This window comes from Aquarana catesbeiana, linkage group LG13 (assembly GCF_042186555.1).
Source record: "Aquarana catesbeiana isolate 2022-GZ linkage group LG13, ASM4218655v1, whole genome shotgun sequence".
NCBI classification, from domain to species: domain Eukaryota; kingdom Metazoa; phylum Chordata; class Amphibia; order Anura; family Ranidae; genus Aquarana; species Aquarana catesbeiana.
The window spans coordinates 78,321,759-78,338,137 of NC_133336.1; the positions used below are offsets into that span (position 1 = coordinate 78,321,759).

Sequence of the window (16,379 nt, forward strand, 5' to 3'; positions counted from 1 at the left end):
TACCGTGGCTGAAGATCTCCGAAGCCTGGACAGGAATCTTGCAATTAGCGGAGTTGGCGGGAATATGTACCCCAACTTGAAGTTCCAGGGGTGAATTAGACAATCTATCCCCTCGGCTGAAGGGAAAGATGCTCTGGACAGGAACCTCCGACACTTCGTATTCGCCGGAGTAGCTGCTAAGTCGATCTCTGGTACTCCCCATGTCTCCGTAAGAAGAGAAAAGGCCTGGAGACTCAGGGACCATTCGTTGTTGGAAAGAGTTTCTCGACTCAGGTAATCGGCTAACATGTTCTGTGCCGCAGGAACATATATTGCTTTTAGATCTGCTAGGTGTGCCTGTGCCCATTCCAGGATAGGGCGGACTTCCTCCATCAATGTGAGACTCTTGGTACCCCCTTGCCTCTGGATGTAGGACACTGCCACCTTGTTGTCCATCCGAATAAGCACGTTCTTCCCTCTGAGGACTGGTGCAAATGCCATGAGGGCCTGGAAGGCTGCTCTGAGTTCCAGTATATTCTATACTAAATCCTGGCCCCGGAACTGCCATCGGCCCTGCGCTGCTTGATCTTGACAGTGAGCTCCCCAGCCGCTCTGACAGGCGTCCGAGGTGACTATTATCGGATCTGGGGGAACTATCAGTTTGTATTTCCTGAGGTTGGTCAAGTGTGTCCACCACCACACTGATTGCTTCATTGGTCTGGAGATGGTAATGGTCTGACGCATCGATACTCCATCCCACTGCCTCAGAAAGGAGTTTTGGAGGATTCTCATGTGCCATTGTGACCATTGCACCATGGGCAGGGTTGCCGCCATAGACCCTAGCACACTTAAGCAGATTCTGGCTGGAAGATGCCTCGCTGATAGTAATCTCCACATCTTCTGTACTAGAGGCTGAATCTTCTCCTGAGGAAGTTGTACCATGTTCAATTTGGTGTTCAGATCTGCTCCCAAGAATACCATGTTTTGAGTGGGTTGTAAGCTGCTCTTTTTCCAGTTGACTAGCCAGCCGAAGTCTTGGAGAGTCGTGAGTAAGATCTTCTGATGGCATAGCAAGGTTTCTTGATCCTCTGCCAAGAGCAGGATGTCGTCCAAATAATGGTGGACTCGCAGACCCTTCTCCCTGAGGAATGCAACCAAGGGTAGAAGGACCTTGGTAAATGTCCTGGGAGCCGACGAGATGCCGAAAGGAAGGCACTGAAATTGGAAGTGGCTTTTGTTGATGGCAAATCGGAGGAATTTTTGAAAGGCGGGATGAATTGGAATATGTAGATAAGCGTCTGATAAATCTACTGAGAGCATCCAGTCGCCCAGGTTCACTGCCAGAAGTATAGACTGCAGACTCTCCATTTTGAAGGCCTCTGTTTTTATGTTCCTGTTGAGATTTTTTAAATCCAATACAGGACGTAAGTCTCCGGTCTTCTTCTTTACGAGAAAAAGTGGGGAATAGAACCCCCTCCCCTTTTGATCTGACGGAACTTCCAGTATTGCCCCTTTCTCCTTCAATTCCACTATATATTTTAATAGTAACTTCCTTTTGACTAGTGAAGATGGCAGTCTTGTTGATTGGAAGTGATTCTTTGGAATTTTGCCCATAAACTTCCACTTGTGTCCAAATTTGATCGTGGAAAGAGTCCACTGATCCTCTATATGGCTTGACCAAATCTGTGCGAAGTCCTTGAGCCTGGCGCCCACCTGTACTGAGTGGGCAGGCGAACCTTCAAAAAGACTTCTGCTGCTCCCCTACCGGGGTAGGCTTGGACTTCTGCATCCTTAGGAAGGAAGGTCCTGGTCCTCATCTCCTGAGGAGGGTTCTGATGCCTGGGGTTGGCGGTCATCCGCCACCGATGTGCTAGGCGTAGGCCTATCGATTAGTGGTGCTGTTGTCTCCCTTATGGATTCCCGCACAGATTCTCTTATGAGCTCCGTAGCCATTGCTGCGTCTAGCTCTTTGTCCTTCGCTGCCTCATTGAAGCAGGCTCTGCAGACTAGTTTATCTGGCAAGGCTGGTGCGCCGCATACCCAGCAAGCGTTTGCTGCAGGACGGGTGTGGCGGCTTTGGCGGTGCGATGAAGGTGACCGTCTGCGGTGTGACCGACTGTGACGGGAGCGGCTGCGTCTTGAGCGGCTGTGACGTGAGCGGCTATGTCTTCGGTGGCGAGAAGAGGATCTTGAGCGGCTTCTGCGGGACTTTTTGCTTGACCCATGGCTTGATCTCCTCTCACGCCTGGAACTTGCGGCTCTTGACCTGGTGGGGCTGCCAAAAACGCAGCGTTAGTGGTTGGCTCTCTTTTTTCTCCCCTTTCTTCAATACTTACCGATGACGAATAGCCTCTTACCTCGTTTGCTGATGGTGGTCTGCGCGGGCAGTGGTCTCCATAGTGATAGTAGACAGTGTAGACTGAAGGAAATAAGAGAAAAGAAAAAAAGTTTTTTTTTTTTTTTGTTTTGTTTTTAAAACTTACTCTTTCTTTTTTTTTTTTTTTTTTTTTTTGGAAGGCTAAATCGAATAAATTGACTTACCTGGTCTTGCTGAGTCGTTTTCTTGGCAAAGCAGTTGAACGCCGGTGAACATTCAGGTATTTGAATACTGCTCAGCAAAAAACACAGAAAATGCCTGTGTTTTTAAATCTGCCGCCGCCGTCGCGGCAAAATGACGCTCCCGCGCATGCGCAGAGCGTCCCGAGCGCCTCGGCGCCATCTTGGAGAAGGGCATTACCTTCCCAAGGCAGAACTAGGCCCTGAGGCCAATTGCAGAGTGGAGGAGGCGGCCTCGGCGGCCATGACGGTTCCTACAGCGGTGGACAACAAGTGCCAGCAGACCTCTAAGCAGAGAAACACCATAAGTAAACTACAGGCAAAGGTACAGGCAAAAAGGAAAAGGAGACCACTGCAAAAATATGAAGCTTCTTTAAAGCTTACTGTGCCAGATGTCCAGACGCCCCCTGAGACCACCAGACCGGGGGTTCCCTCCATAGAAGCTCCTTTAGAGACTGTACAGGAGGGACTTCCAAACAGGAGAGGCTTGAACCTGCTGGGGCGAGTGCGGTAAGAGGCTTTTTTTTTTTCTTTATCTTGACAACAGGAGCAAGCTGCATATCCCAATCTGTCAGGTGAGGATAAAAAAGAGAATGCAGCGGGGTGTCTCCCCTTCAAACTTATAGCTAACCAATCCTGTCAGGTTGTGGGGGCGGAGTCACAACCCAGCGCCATGGAGGCGTCAGGAAAGAGAGCTTTAAAGAACCAAATTCCTCCTACGCTTTTACATGCCCACTCCAACAGGTCTGTGTTTTTTCCTTATAATACAACCTCGAACCTTTGTCATTTCGTTTTGTAAGGCTGCCCCCAAGTCCCCTGTTCATATCTTTTCAAAGTTCTATCATGTAGACATCCAATCCTCTGCAGATGCAGCAGCCCTCTAAAGTTAAGTCAGTTGACACATTTTGTTAAGCCTGTTGGCAGTCGGCACAGTTTTTGTCTGTTTGCCTAGTTGTTGCTCACCCTTCTAATTCATTGCTTGGCAACTTCCCAGAGTCTATGAATATTCAGCCTGTGTCCTACAATTAAGATAAAAGCAGTTTTGACTTATCTGTAAATGTTGTATCTTAGAGTACAGTACAGGATGCAGTTGGGAGATGGGAAGTTGTAGAAAGTCAACCATCACTGCAGCCCTCCACCACTCGGGGCTTTATGGCAAAGTGGCCCGACGGAAGCCTCTCCTCAGTGCAAGACACATGAAAGCCCACATGTAGTTTGCTAAAAAAAACACCTGAAGGACTCCAAGATGGTGAGAAATAAGATTCTTTGGTCTGATGAGACCAAGATAGAACTTTTTTGGCCTAAATTCTAAGCGGTATGTGTGGAGAAAACCAGGCACTGCTCATCACCTGTCCAATACAGTCCCAATAGTGAAGTATGGTGGTGGCAGCATCATGCTGTGGGGGTGTTTTTCAGCTGCAGGGACAGGACGACTGGTTGCAATCGAGGGAAAGATGAATGTGGCCAAGTACAGGGATATCCTTGACGAAAACCTTCTCCAGACTGCTCAGGACCTCAGACTGGGCCGAAGGTTTACCTTCCAACAAGACAATGACCCTAAGCACACAGCTAAAATAACAAAGGAGTGGCTTCACAACAACTCCGTGACTGTTCTTGAATGGCCCAGCCAGAGCCCTGAATTAAACCCAATTGAGCATCTCTGGAGAGACCTAAAAATGCCTGTCCACCAACGTTTTACCATCCAACCTGGCAGAACTGTAGAGGATCTGCAAGGAGGAATGGCAGAGGATCCCCAAATCCAGGTGTGAAAAACTTGTTGCATGTTTCCCAAAAAGACTCTATGGCTATATTAGATCAAAAGGGTGCTTCTACTAAATATTGAGCAAAGGGTCTGAATACTTAGGACCATGTGATATTTCAGTTTTTCTTTTTTAAAATATCTGCAAAAATGTCAACCATTCTGTGTTTTTCTGTCAATATGGGGTGCTGTGTGTACATTAATGAGGAAAAAAAATTAACTTAAATGATTTTAGCAAATGGCTGCAATATAACAAAGAGTGAAAAATTTAAGGGGGTCTGAATACTTTCCGTCCCAACTGTGTGTGTGTGTGTGTGTGTGTGTGTGTGTGTGTGTGTGTATGTATATATGTATGTGTATATATATAATATATATATATATATATATATATATATATATATATATATATATATATATATATATATATATAATTTCAGGGTGGTTGCCACTAGTAACGAACATCCACCTTATCACCCTGCTGCCAGACCTTTATATATTACTGAGACGATGAACATTCATTTGCTTTGTTTTGTTTTTGTTTATTGGGGGGGTATAACTTGGTTGTGGGGAAAAGGGTATATGGGATGCCCATAGATGAAATTACTTTGCCATCATGTTTATAAATTAGAACTTCGGTTGAGCCTTGAAGAAATGATGCACATGTATACTCCTGCTTCATCGTGCAGATTATTACTCCTCTGCGTAACTCCTGCAGACTATTGCTCCCAGGAATCCTTCCCTCCTGCACAAACTTATTCTGTAGTACATTATATTTCTTGTCACAGCCTCTTCTATATGCAAAAGAACCCACTCTGAATAGTCTCTAATGCTGACTCTGATTGGATGCAGCTACTAGGCCAGAGGTCTGCAGTACCTCTCCCCGGAGGCCTAGTAGTTTAGTAGCATGTGCTGAATGGTGGGCTACTGTTCCCAGCTAGTCCAGCCTGCAAATCCTGCGCCCTCGGGCCGCATTGATGTGACACTATTCCCCACAGTCTCGACTCTGTTCCAGCACTCCTCATCAATGACCGTGTAAGGATGAGGACTTCATCCATGACTGTGTAAGGATGAAGTTTCCACCCAGACTTCCTGGTATGTCTCCACATCCAGCTCTCCACTGTGGTACACTCACCGACCTTTCTCTGCCCCGAATCCATGATGGAGAACTTAACTGGACCGTACCTTCTGACAGCTTCTCCTGCCCCTCTGCTCCAGGAACTCCTCAATGACTGTGTAAGGATGAAGTTCCCTCACAGTTCTCCCGGGCCTCCTCCTGCAATCGTCCCCCCAGATAGGGGGGCCTCCTGCTGCTGCCTAGTACTCCATTCTCCACTTCTTCCGGCTGACAACTCCTCCCAGTGGCCTGTTACCTCAGCTTATATAGGAGGCCTGGCCCCTGCCAATTCCAGTTGGGGATTGGTCAGGGCTTCTCACATGAGCTGCCTGCCACTCCAGTTCTAGGCCCTCCCCCTTCTCCAGAACATTCTTTCCTGCAAAAAGGGGGAGGTGCCCAAGCACTGAAGCACAGGTGGTCACACCCACTGCTACACTAACCACTCCCTGCCCCCAGGTCAAAACCAACAGGCCTAGCCTGAAGCATAGGCCTGCCTAAATGTACCTGTACTGACAGTTCCTTACCAAAAAATCTATCTATCTCTCTATATTTCTCTCTATCTATCTATCTATCTATCTATCTATCTATCTATCTATCTATAAATATATATATATATCTATCTATCTCTATCTCCTCATTGGCTCACTGGCTGTGATTGACAGCACGAGAGCCAGCAGAGCCGAGGCTCCCGTGCAGAGTGCTGGAGAAAGATCAGACTTGGGTAAGTGGTGTGGGGGGGGGGGCTGCTGCACAGGTTTTTTACCTGTATGCATGAAGGTAAAAATCCTTGAGCCATTACGGCCACTTAAAGTGGCCTGTAAGTATTTTGTATTTAATTTACATATGGTGATCGTGTGAATAGAGTTTGCGTTTTGTCTCTGAAACCTTATTGTCAGTTGCAGCTAGGGGTTATGATAATAGCTGTGTATTGCCAGAATTTAATAAGGGATCACATTATTTTTCACCTGCACCGCTATGTCTGTGACTACTCCTTTTTCTGTGATGCAAGGGCCAGAGCCCCCAAGAGAAGGAAACGAGAAAGCGCAAAGCAGAGGCAGCAAGACTACATCGGAAAAAGATCATGGACCAGATGACTGCTCTGCAAAAAAACTTTATCGAAACAAACAAGTTGCTATATGACACTACTCAGGAAGTGCAAGAGGCGTCTACGCCAACTGAAGAGATGTAAGCTATTTGAGTGTCATCAAAGTGAATATTTTGCTAATGTCACTAAAAATTGTATGTTTAGCCATTCATTAGACATTAATAGAGCACTGCATCAGATGGAGGAGTCTGATCTTGCAAATTTTAATTAAGTTTTTGTCACCTGATTTGCAAAGTGGTAAGCTTCAGAAATAGTTGCAAGAGACCCTGTCACTACATACTAAACTCAGAACCAAACACAGCCAGAATTTCTGTATCAGTGTACTTATAGAAGCTCTGCTTGTGCAACAGTTTGAGACTGGTAAGGAAAGACATCTGCTGTGCAATTTATCAATTCGGATTGAGACACCCACAGAAAATCCATTTCCTCTCAACATCTTTGGAGTTCTTTTACTGGAAGTACAAAAATCCCTAAATGCTAGGTAGATTGGACCTCTTTCTCAGCCTGATTTGTCTGTATCAGGCATTGCCTTTATGTATGTATTTTTTTGCATTCTCTTATACATATTTAAAAAGTGGTCGTACATGTAAAAATAAAGATTTATACTTTATTGGAAATGTATGCAGTGCTATATTGCAGTGGTGTATCTACATGCATACCTGGTTTGAACATGTACCTGTACCTTTTTTTTCTATTGACCACTAATTTTGTATTCATATGCTTTTGCAGGTGGATTATGTGGTGGGTAGGGATGGGCAAACGGTTCGGCCCGAACATAATTTCGGGCCGAACAATATGTGGTGTTTGCGGCAAATTTGAAAGCCGCGGAACACTGTTAAAGTGGGACACTAACATGAAAAAGCAAAAGTGCGCATTTTAAAGGCTTATTTGCAAGTTATTGTCATTGGCCCTTTGGGTCTGGTATGAATATTAAGGGGAACCCCGAACCAAAAATGAAAAAAAAAATTGCGTGAGGGTCCCCCCAAAATCCATACCAGGCCCTTCAGGTCTGCTATGGGAATTAAGCACTCCAAAGCACCCTCCCATGTTGAGGGCATGTGGCCTGGTACGGTTCAGGGGGGGGGGGCGTCTCGCCCCCCCCCCCCCTCTTTCCTGCGGCCTGCCAGGTTGCATGCTCAGATAAGGGTCTGGTATGGATTGGGGGGGGGGGGGCTACGCAATTTTTTTTTTTTTTTTTAATTTGGTGCAGGGTTCCCCTTCCTTTCTATAACCAGACCTGAAGGGCCTGGTATAGATTTTGGGGGGACCCCCCCACGCAGTTTTTTGGGTTTTTTTTGGTTTGGGGTTCCCCTTAATATTCATACCAGACCCTGGTAATGGACTGGGGGGGAACCCATGCTGTTTTTTTCAATGAGTTTCATCTATATTGCCAAGACCTGACAATTCATTACAGCCGCGACCAGTTTTAAATGCCTTTTTTCCTTTAGAAATGTCATTTTGCTGCGGTACTATTCTAAACACAGGGAAAACTGCGCCACTGTACAGGCATGCTATAGACACCCCCCAGGTTCGATGTTTGAAGGCATATTTCATTTTTATTGTGTCACTTTAAGCATTAATAAAATCACTGCTCCCGAAAAATCGGCCATTTTTAAAACTTTTTTTGCATTGATACGTGTCCCCTGGGTTGGCCTCGGGTCCCCAAACACTTTTTATGACAATAATTTGCATATAAGCATTTAAAATTATCACTTTTGATTTTTCATGTTCGTGTCCCATAAACTTTAACGGTGTTCATTTTTTCGTCCGATTTTTTTTTTGCCTGTTCGCATGTTCCGGTGCGAACCGAACCGGGGTGGGGGGGGGGGGGTGGGTGTTCGGCTCATCCTTAGTGGTGGCTGTACTAATTCATGTATATTTAGATAGACTGCTGTTGAGGGTGATTGAAATCGCTCCTTATAATTATTTAAACACAATTCTTTGTTGATTATGCTTTACCTATTTTGTGTTGTGCAAGGTACACATTTAAATTGCCGATCCTGGAGAAGGGGACGCTTAGGGTTTAGAAGTCTCCCGATCTGGTACACCTGGAAGTGTCCATTTTCTTGCTAAATTGCTGCGTTGGTAATGCTTCTCAAAGTGGTTGTAAACCTCAGATATGAAATTTGAACAAAGCATATCCTTTTATAATGTGCACTTTTTTTCAATTAAGAGCACAAAGTGTAATTTCTCTCTGTTGCTTTGTTCCTCTATCAGCATGAATCACTTTTGACACGTTTTTCCTGACACCAAGAGAAAAAAAGGTAACAGGACATATTTCCAGCATATTGACAGCCTCAGCTCTGTTCCTGTGTGCTGTGTGAAGGGGGGTGTGTCTCTTCCCTCCAATCGGCTCTCAGAGCTTTCCTTACTGAAATTTGTAGTGTGTAACTTCAGCTCTCCACGCTAAGTTTTCTAAAAGTTTGAACAAGCTTTAAAAAGCTTGTCCCTGTCCCCCTCTCTGTCCCTCTCCTCATTTGAAGTTCACTGTATTTGGCTATTTTCTCCAGTTTCATTGAGAATTGCTGTAAACTATCGGCCCCCTGGGCCGGTATCAATCTTCCTTGATGACTTCTCTGCCTGGCTACCCTACTTTCTCTCTTCTGAAATTCCAACAATCATTCTTGGTAATTTCAACATCCCTGTTAATCTTAACACTCCTGCTACTTCTAAGCTGCTGAGCCTAACCTCCTCTTTTTTGACCTAAAACAATGGACAAGCGCTTCTACTCATTCTGTTGGCAACTTCCTTGACCTCATATTCTCCTACCTATGCACTCCACACAACCTCTCCAATATTCCTTTTCCTCTCTCTGATCACCACCTTATTAGTTTCACTCTCTCCTTGTCTGCCTCCTCCTTGCCTTCCAACTACCAAACTATTACCCGTAGAAACCTTCGCCATCTTAACCCGTCTCTTCTTTTTTCTGCTTCAGATTGTCTCTACGACAAAATCTCATCCTTGTCCTGCCCCAACTTGGGCACTTCTGTCTACAACAGTTCACTGTCATCCACCCTGGATACCTTCGCCCCCCTCACTATGCACAGAATCAGGCCCCAACCACTACAACCCTGGCAGACAGACAATACCAGAAGCCTCGGAAAATGTAGCCGCGCTCTTGAGTGTCTGTGGCGTAAAACTAAGTCACAGCAAGATGTCAGCCAATATAAATCTGCCCTTCAAAAATACCATTCCGGCCTGCAAACTGCCAAACAGACCTACTTTATCACTCTCATTAACACCCTCTCACGCCATCCCCCTCAACTCTTTTCTACCTTTACCACTCTACTTCGTCCTCCATTACCCCCACCCACTTACTTACTCACTGCCCAGGAGATTGCTAATTACTTCAAAAATAAGATTGAGATAATTCGTCTTGAGATCTCCGCTCTACAGATATCTCCCTCACTTTACACTCCTTGTCCTCCTGCACAATCAATACCTCCCTCTTTAACCCAGCTACTATAGAGGAAGTCCCTAAACTTTTTTCTAACCCTCTAAAACATGCGCTAGTCAATCCCATACCAAAAAAGGCCTCAGACCCCACCAATCTTAACAACCTAAGACCCATCTCTTTACTCCCTTTTGCCTCCAAACTCCTTGAACGTTTAGTCTACAACCGACTGAGCGACCCCCTCATTGAGAATAAGCTTCTCCCTACAGTCTGGATTTCGCCCACAGCACTCCACAGAAACTGCCCTCCTAAAACTCACAAACAACTTATTAACAGCCAAAACCAACGGTCATTATTCCGTACTCTTACTCTTGGACCTTTCCGCTGCCTTTGATACAGTTGACCACCTCCTCCTCCTCAAAAAACTCAATTTGCTTGGTCTCCATGGCTGCACTCTCCGTTGGTTCGAATCTTATCTCATCGCACCTTCAGTGTCACTTACAACTCCACTTCCGCTTCTCCAACTCCTCTTACCGTTGGGGTCCCCCAAGGTTCTATCCTTGGACCTCTACTATTCTCTATCTACACGTCCTCCCTGGGTCAGCTAATAGCCTCCCATGGCTTTCACTACCATTTATATGCTGATGACACCCAAATCTATCTCTCTGCCCCTCAGCTCACCCCATCAATCTCCTCACGCATCACTGATTTACTAACAGAGATATCAGCCTGGATGTCAAACCACTTCCTCAAACTGAATCTATCTAAAACTGAGCTCATAATATTTCCTCCCCCACGTGCCCCCTCCCCTAACTTCTCTGTCAAGATCAATGGCACATCTATCAGTCCGTCCCCACATGCCAGGGTGCTAGGGGTAACCTTAGACTCTGAACTGTCCTTTCAGGCCCACATACAATCCCTGTCCAAATCATGCTGTTTTGGCCTCCGCAACAATTCCAGAATACGCCCCTTAGCTAATGACACCACCAAGCTTCTAACTGACTCCCTGGTTATCTCTCGCCTCAACTACTGCACCTACCTCCTCATTGGATTACCTTTACATAGACTATCCCCCCTTCAGTCCATGATGAATGCAGCTGCAAGACTCCTCAACCTTACCAATCATTCAGTGTCCTCCACCACTCTCTGCCAAAAGTACTAACAATAATTTATAAAGCCATTCATAACTCTGCCCCCAGCTACATCACTAACCTAGTCCCAAAATACCAACCAAGCCGCTCTCTTCAGTCATCCCAAGACCTCCTGCTCTCTAGCTCCCTTGTCACCTCCTCCCATGCTCGCCTCCAGGATTTCTCCAGAGCTTCTCCTATCCTTTGGAACTCCCTACCACAATCTGTATGACTGTCCCCTAATCTGTCCATCTTTAGGCAAGCCCCGAAAACCCTTCTCTTCAAAGAAGCCTATCCTGCTTCTAACTAACACCGTTTTTCTTCCTCCATCAGCTCATCACCCCACAGCTATTACCTTTTGTATCAATTGACCCTTCCTTTTTAGATTGTAAGCTCTAACAAGCAGGGCCCTCTGAATCCTCTTGTACCAAATTGTAATGTAACTGTAATGTCTGCCTTCATGTTGTAAAGCGCTGCGCAAACTGTTGGTGCTATATAAAACCTGTATAATAATAATAATAATAATAATAATTTAAAAAAAAAATCTGGACTGTGAATAGCTGTGGAGACGAGAAGACTGCAGATAAAACTGGCACAACTTATGTAGGAGGAGGCCAGTCACTTCACTAGGTCGATGTAAGGATTTACAGCCACTCTAAAATTGCTGCAGCAGGCAGGGAATCTGCGGTACATGTACTTACAGAGACTTTATCAATGCTTAGTGTTTAGTGTGGAGTATGTGGTGACAAGGTCTCATTACATTATCGCTCTTAAATGCATGCAATGCATAACTGTAGACTAATGATGGATAATAATGAAGTGGCCCATATAGTCTGCCCTTTTTTGTTTTCCTTTTTAATGCCTTAATCTTGTAGTAGATCTTTTAAATGGTGTCTTAATGAATGCATTACTAGGTCCATGTATTTTTTTTTTTTCCCTGAATTTCTTTCTAATTTTCTTTCAATATACTAACTTTGGCTTTGTGCTGTGGATCTTACAACCAGAGACGGTCAATGGCCATGCCTAATGTTAATGGATAACTTCTGTTTTAGCTCACTGACAGCTGCTGAATGCTCTAAGATTGCAGTAGGTCCTAATAGGGGCCCATCAATACCAGAAAAAGAAGCACTGACTTGCATCCTGTGCCAGGAAGAACAAGAAGTGAGACTGGACAAATCCACAATGGTGTTAACTGCCTGCGTGCAGAAATCTACCACCTTGTGTCAGAACCGAGGAACGACAGTCATTCACTCAGGTGGTATGTACTTGCTGGTCGGCCACCAGCAGTGTAATGATGCTTATCTTTGGTCCATTTAACACTTAAGTGACATTGACAGCTGTAGATTTGCTAGTGTCACCTGAACAATTGAGTGGCACTGGTAGCTGTCCTCATTGCAGCATGCAGCCCATTGAAAGATCTTTGTACTCCCACTAGAGCAAAATTAAATACAAAAAGGAAGATGTGATGGAACCGTTTGCGAGCGCTAATACCAACCCTTTTTTACCCCAAGAATCGTACACAGACTAGACGTGCGGTAAACTCAAAAGGAATGACTGTTTATTGAAACTCACACAGTATATATATGTGGTATATATATATATTTATATGTAAAAAAAAAAAAAAAAAAAAAAAAAGCACACAGGAGGGTGTAAACGCCTAGTACATTACCAAAAGGTTTACTAATAAAATGATCAAAGTGCCTAATACATACGCGCAAAAGTGGAAAAAAATCCATGCGTTGTGTCACACCAAATCATGATCCAGTGCTGGTGTCAGTGTCATGTGACCTGACCCGATGCACTGCTGTATCAGCAAACTGACAAGTTTTGAGTGGTGCACCCCTTCCTCAGAGATATCTAATACAGCGATGCATTGGGTCTGGCCATATGGCACCAGCCCTGGATCATGATTTGGTATGATAAAACGCATGCATTTTTTCCACTTTCGTGAGTATGCACTTGGCTCTTTGTTAATTTTATTAATAAAGCTTTAGATAATACACTAAGCGTTTGCGCCTTCCTGTGTGCTTTTTTACAGTTATCTACTAGATTCCCCTATCCAGGGAAGGCTGCCCTGACCACGCGTTTCAGTTAAAGATTTACATTGCGTCTGTCCACACATCGTTGTAACTTTGTAGCAGTCCTCTGAGCTCTGAGGGTATTTATTTTTTTGTGAATCTGAATCTGAATCATTTTCTTTTTTACAGAAACTTTTGATCCACTTTTTACAAGCCTTGAGTTGTCTGCTGGAACCTTTACAGGAAGCTGTGGTCATGTAATGCATGTGACCTGCTGGCAAAAGTAAGTGATGGGGCACATATTAATATGATCTCAATGTGACAAGTGTTTGTCAATGATGCCAAATTGACATGACTAACAATTTAGAGACGCACACCCTTTTATCTGTCATGTGTTGTTCATACATCATATGCCCCTAGTGAGCCTATTAAGCAAAATGTGTTAATAGATTTCAGTGTTGTCACCTCCCATTTTGTGTTTTTTTAAAAAATTTTTATTGTTTTTTTTTATTATGCATAATGGTGTGTATCCTATTACCTAATATATGGAAAGCGACAAAAAGCATTGGGTGTACTTTTAAGGTACTAAAAAGTAAAAATTTTAGCACAGTGTAAGTACTTACATTGGCAATTGAAACCTATCGGTAATGGTAATACAATATCAACACTATTGCACTATTAAACTAGGAGTGGGACTATCCCTCATTAGCCACATTAACAGTATTATCACTACTGATAGGTTTCAATTGCTGATGTAATTGCCTTTACTGGGGGGGGGGGGTAATATTGGGCGTTAAGTCAAAAGTGTTGACCTTTCATACTTGTTTAAAACATTGTTTTAAAGACAGCCTACATGCCACCCGTGTAAGCAAATTCTCGTCGCCAACAGGGAAAAGTCACACATCCTGGCAAATCATTTATAAATTTAGAATAATGTCTGTCGAACCCTGGTGCCCAGGCTATGACATTTTGATGCTTTTTATGCGTCCTGCAGAGAGTAGTCTTGTTTCTGTAAAAGTATATGTGATGTGTCTTTATTCTCTTCTCCTTTCTCCAACAACTCCAATAGCATATTTGCAGGTTTCTTACTATCTCCTGCAGCCTGTCTACCTTTTTGTAGCAAGCTTGTTCTTTGACTATCTACTTTTGCATGCAGTGTGCTGTATGCCTATGCTGATCTTTTTTTTTTTTTTTTTTTTTTCTTCTTTTTTTTTCTTAGTTTTGTAAATATTTGTGAACTGGAAAACTCTTTTATAATGGAACAGGAACATAATAATTTATTTATTATTAAAGTATTTTTAAAGCCCAAACCTTTGTTTTATTATTATTTTGTATTGAGCAGAGGATAAAACTGCTATCTTTGTAATGCCATCTGTTTCCTATTTTTTAATTTCCCTTCATATCCTAAATGATGGCGGAAATATGAGGAAAATGTGTTCTTAGACAGACCAGGATACGTTTCCCCATTGGAAGATTTTCTCCGTTTCTTTTCTGGGTACAACTAAAATGTTTGGATTTTTTTGTCACCATATATAATGAGAGAGGGTAAATAACCCTGTCTACAACCATCGTGCCTCTGTTTTTTTTTTTTTTTTTTTCTGGAGTGAGTGCGTCTTCTAAAGCTCTGCGGTCTTCAGTATCCCAAGATCTCACATTGCACATGAATTGGTGACATTTTTTTTCACCAGAGGTGAAAATCAAAAAATTGATCAAGAATTTGACCAAACAGCTATTTTGGAAGCTAGTTGTTAGCTATTTGTTAGATCCAGTAAGATCAAATGGTTTTAACTTTGAATCCCGCATAATTAGAGACTTATTAAGTGATTAATAAGAGGGACAGGCCCCCCTTATCAAATTTTAAGCCAAAAATAATTCAGGCTAATAGATATTCATTAGATCCGGTAAGATCAAGTTGCTTTAACTTTAGATCTCACATAATTTCTGAGCTATTTCACATGAGGATGGGATGCCCCCCCCATGCAATTTCCTGGCTACAGTTAATTCTGGCTAATGGATACATTCATTAAATCGGGTAAAATCAAGTGGTTTTAAAGTTATATCTCACATAATTTGTGACTTATTACGTGATTTAATGAGGGGGGGCTGGCTCCCCCTTATCAAATTTTCTGGCCAAAAATCATTACGGCTAATTGAAATTATGTGAGACCTAACGTTAAAACCACTTGATCTTACCCAAGTCGATGGATCGACTTGGGTAAAATCAGCCTGCTCATATTTGGATCGAATCTCGGCTGGTCCCTGCTGAACCAGCAAAGATTTGATCCATTTATGGCCGACTTAACTTTCCCCACTCTTTAATGTTAAGCATTTTGTTTTCTCCACTTCCACTTTGTCAAAATCTTGACAATTCGTTAGACAATAATTCTTCCTCAGCTTAAAGGTGCGCCCCCATCTTTCAGAGTGTGGTAAAGTTTGGTAACCTTTGGGGGTCACAAACAGGGTTTTGTTCCTTGCCCTCTCCTTGGTTTTTCACCTCCAAACTTTGAGTCCTCACACAGATTAGCACATCTCATCAAGCACTCTTAGGTTTTCTGGATCATGGTGTCATTCCCCCATTTCTTATAACAGAATAAGTTTAAGGGTCAAGTCAATCAATGTGTTTGGCCAGGTTGTCCCTGGATTGGTGGCTCAGGGTTCTGATTCTTGAACCAGTTTGTCAGGCTTGGGAGGATTCTTTGAAACGTTGCTTTCTCTGCATTCTGCTTAAAGGGTTACCATTCTGCTTAAAGGGTGTCGTCATACATCAACAATCAGGGAGGAATTGGAATTATTGCTGCAGCAAGAGAGAGATCGGATCCAGCCCTATAAGAAACTCCTGTTCCACGTTTGTCAACCGTGTAGATTCCAGGCTAGACAATTGGCAGGAAGATTTCCTCTACTGTTAATGGCTGAACCTAGAGACTGGTCCCTAAACCTGAAGGGGTTCCTGAACCTGTGTTGCCAGTGGAGTGCTGTATGAAAATGCAAACAAGAGGGTGCACCAGCCTAGTGCATTATCCCATGCACCATTTATTAATCCGCAAATGAATAATAATCACACAAACCATATGATAAAAATAGCAGATCAAACTAGGTATCATTAACACGGTTGCTCTTCCCACTCAGTATACTCCAGAAGTCGGGAGAACACTACCAGGATCCTAGCTGGCTTGTGAATTTCGGGCAGTACCTTCTTCCTCATACCTCAAAAGTTTATACAAAACTGAATTTGGCATAGTTACTTAGTTGCATAGTTTGTCGGGTTGAAAAAAGTCCATCTAGTTCAACCAATACAAAAAAAAAAATCATACAATTCCATATACA

At 43.5% G+C, this 16,379-nt stretch overlaps 1 protein-coding gene across 1 annotated transcript in view; it reads left to right on the forward strand.

Moving 5' to 3' along the window:
* The window catches only part of UBR1 (ubiquitin protein ligase E3 component n-recognin 1), a gene marked incomplete in the record, with an annotated part of 288,714 nt that overhangs the window by 179,468 nt on the left and 92,867 nt on the right, over positions 1 to 16,379 (forward strand). The window contains 3 exon segments of the mRNA XM_073609777.1: positions 6,418 to 6,593; positions 12,090 to 12,295; positions 13,245 to 13,338. Coding sequence (XP_073465878.1) covers positions 6,418 to 6,593; positions 12,090 to 12,295; positions 13,245 to 13,338 — 476 coding nt within the window.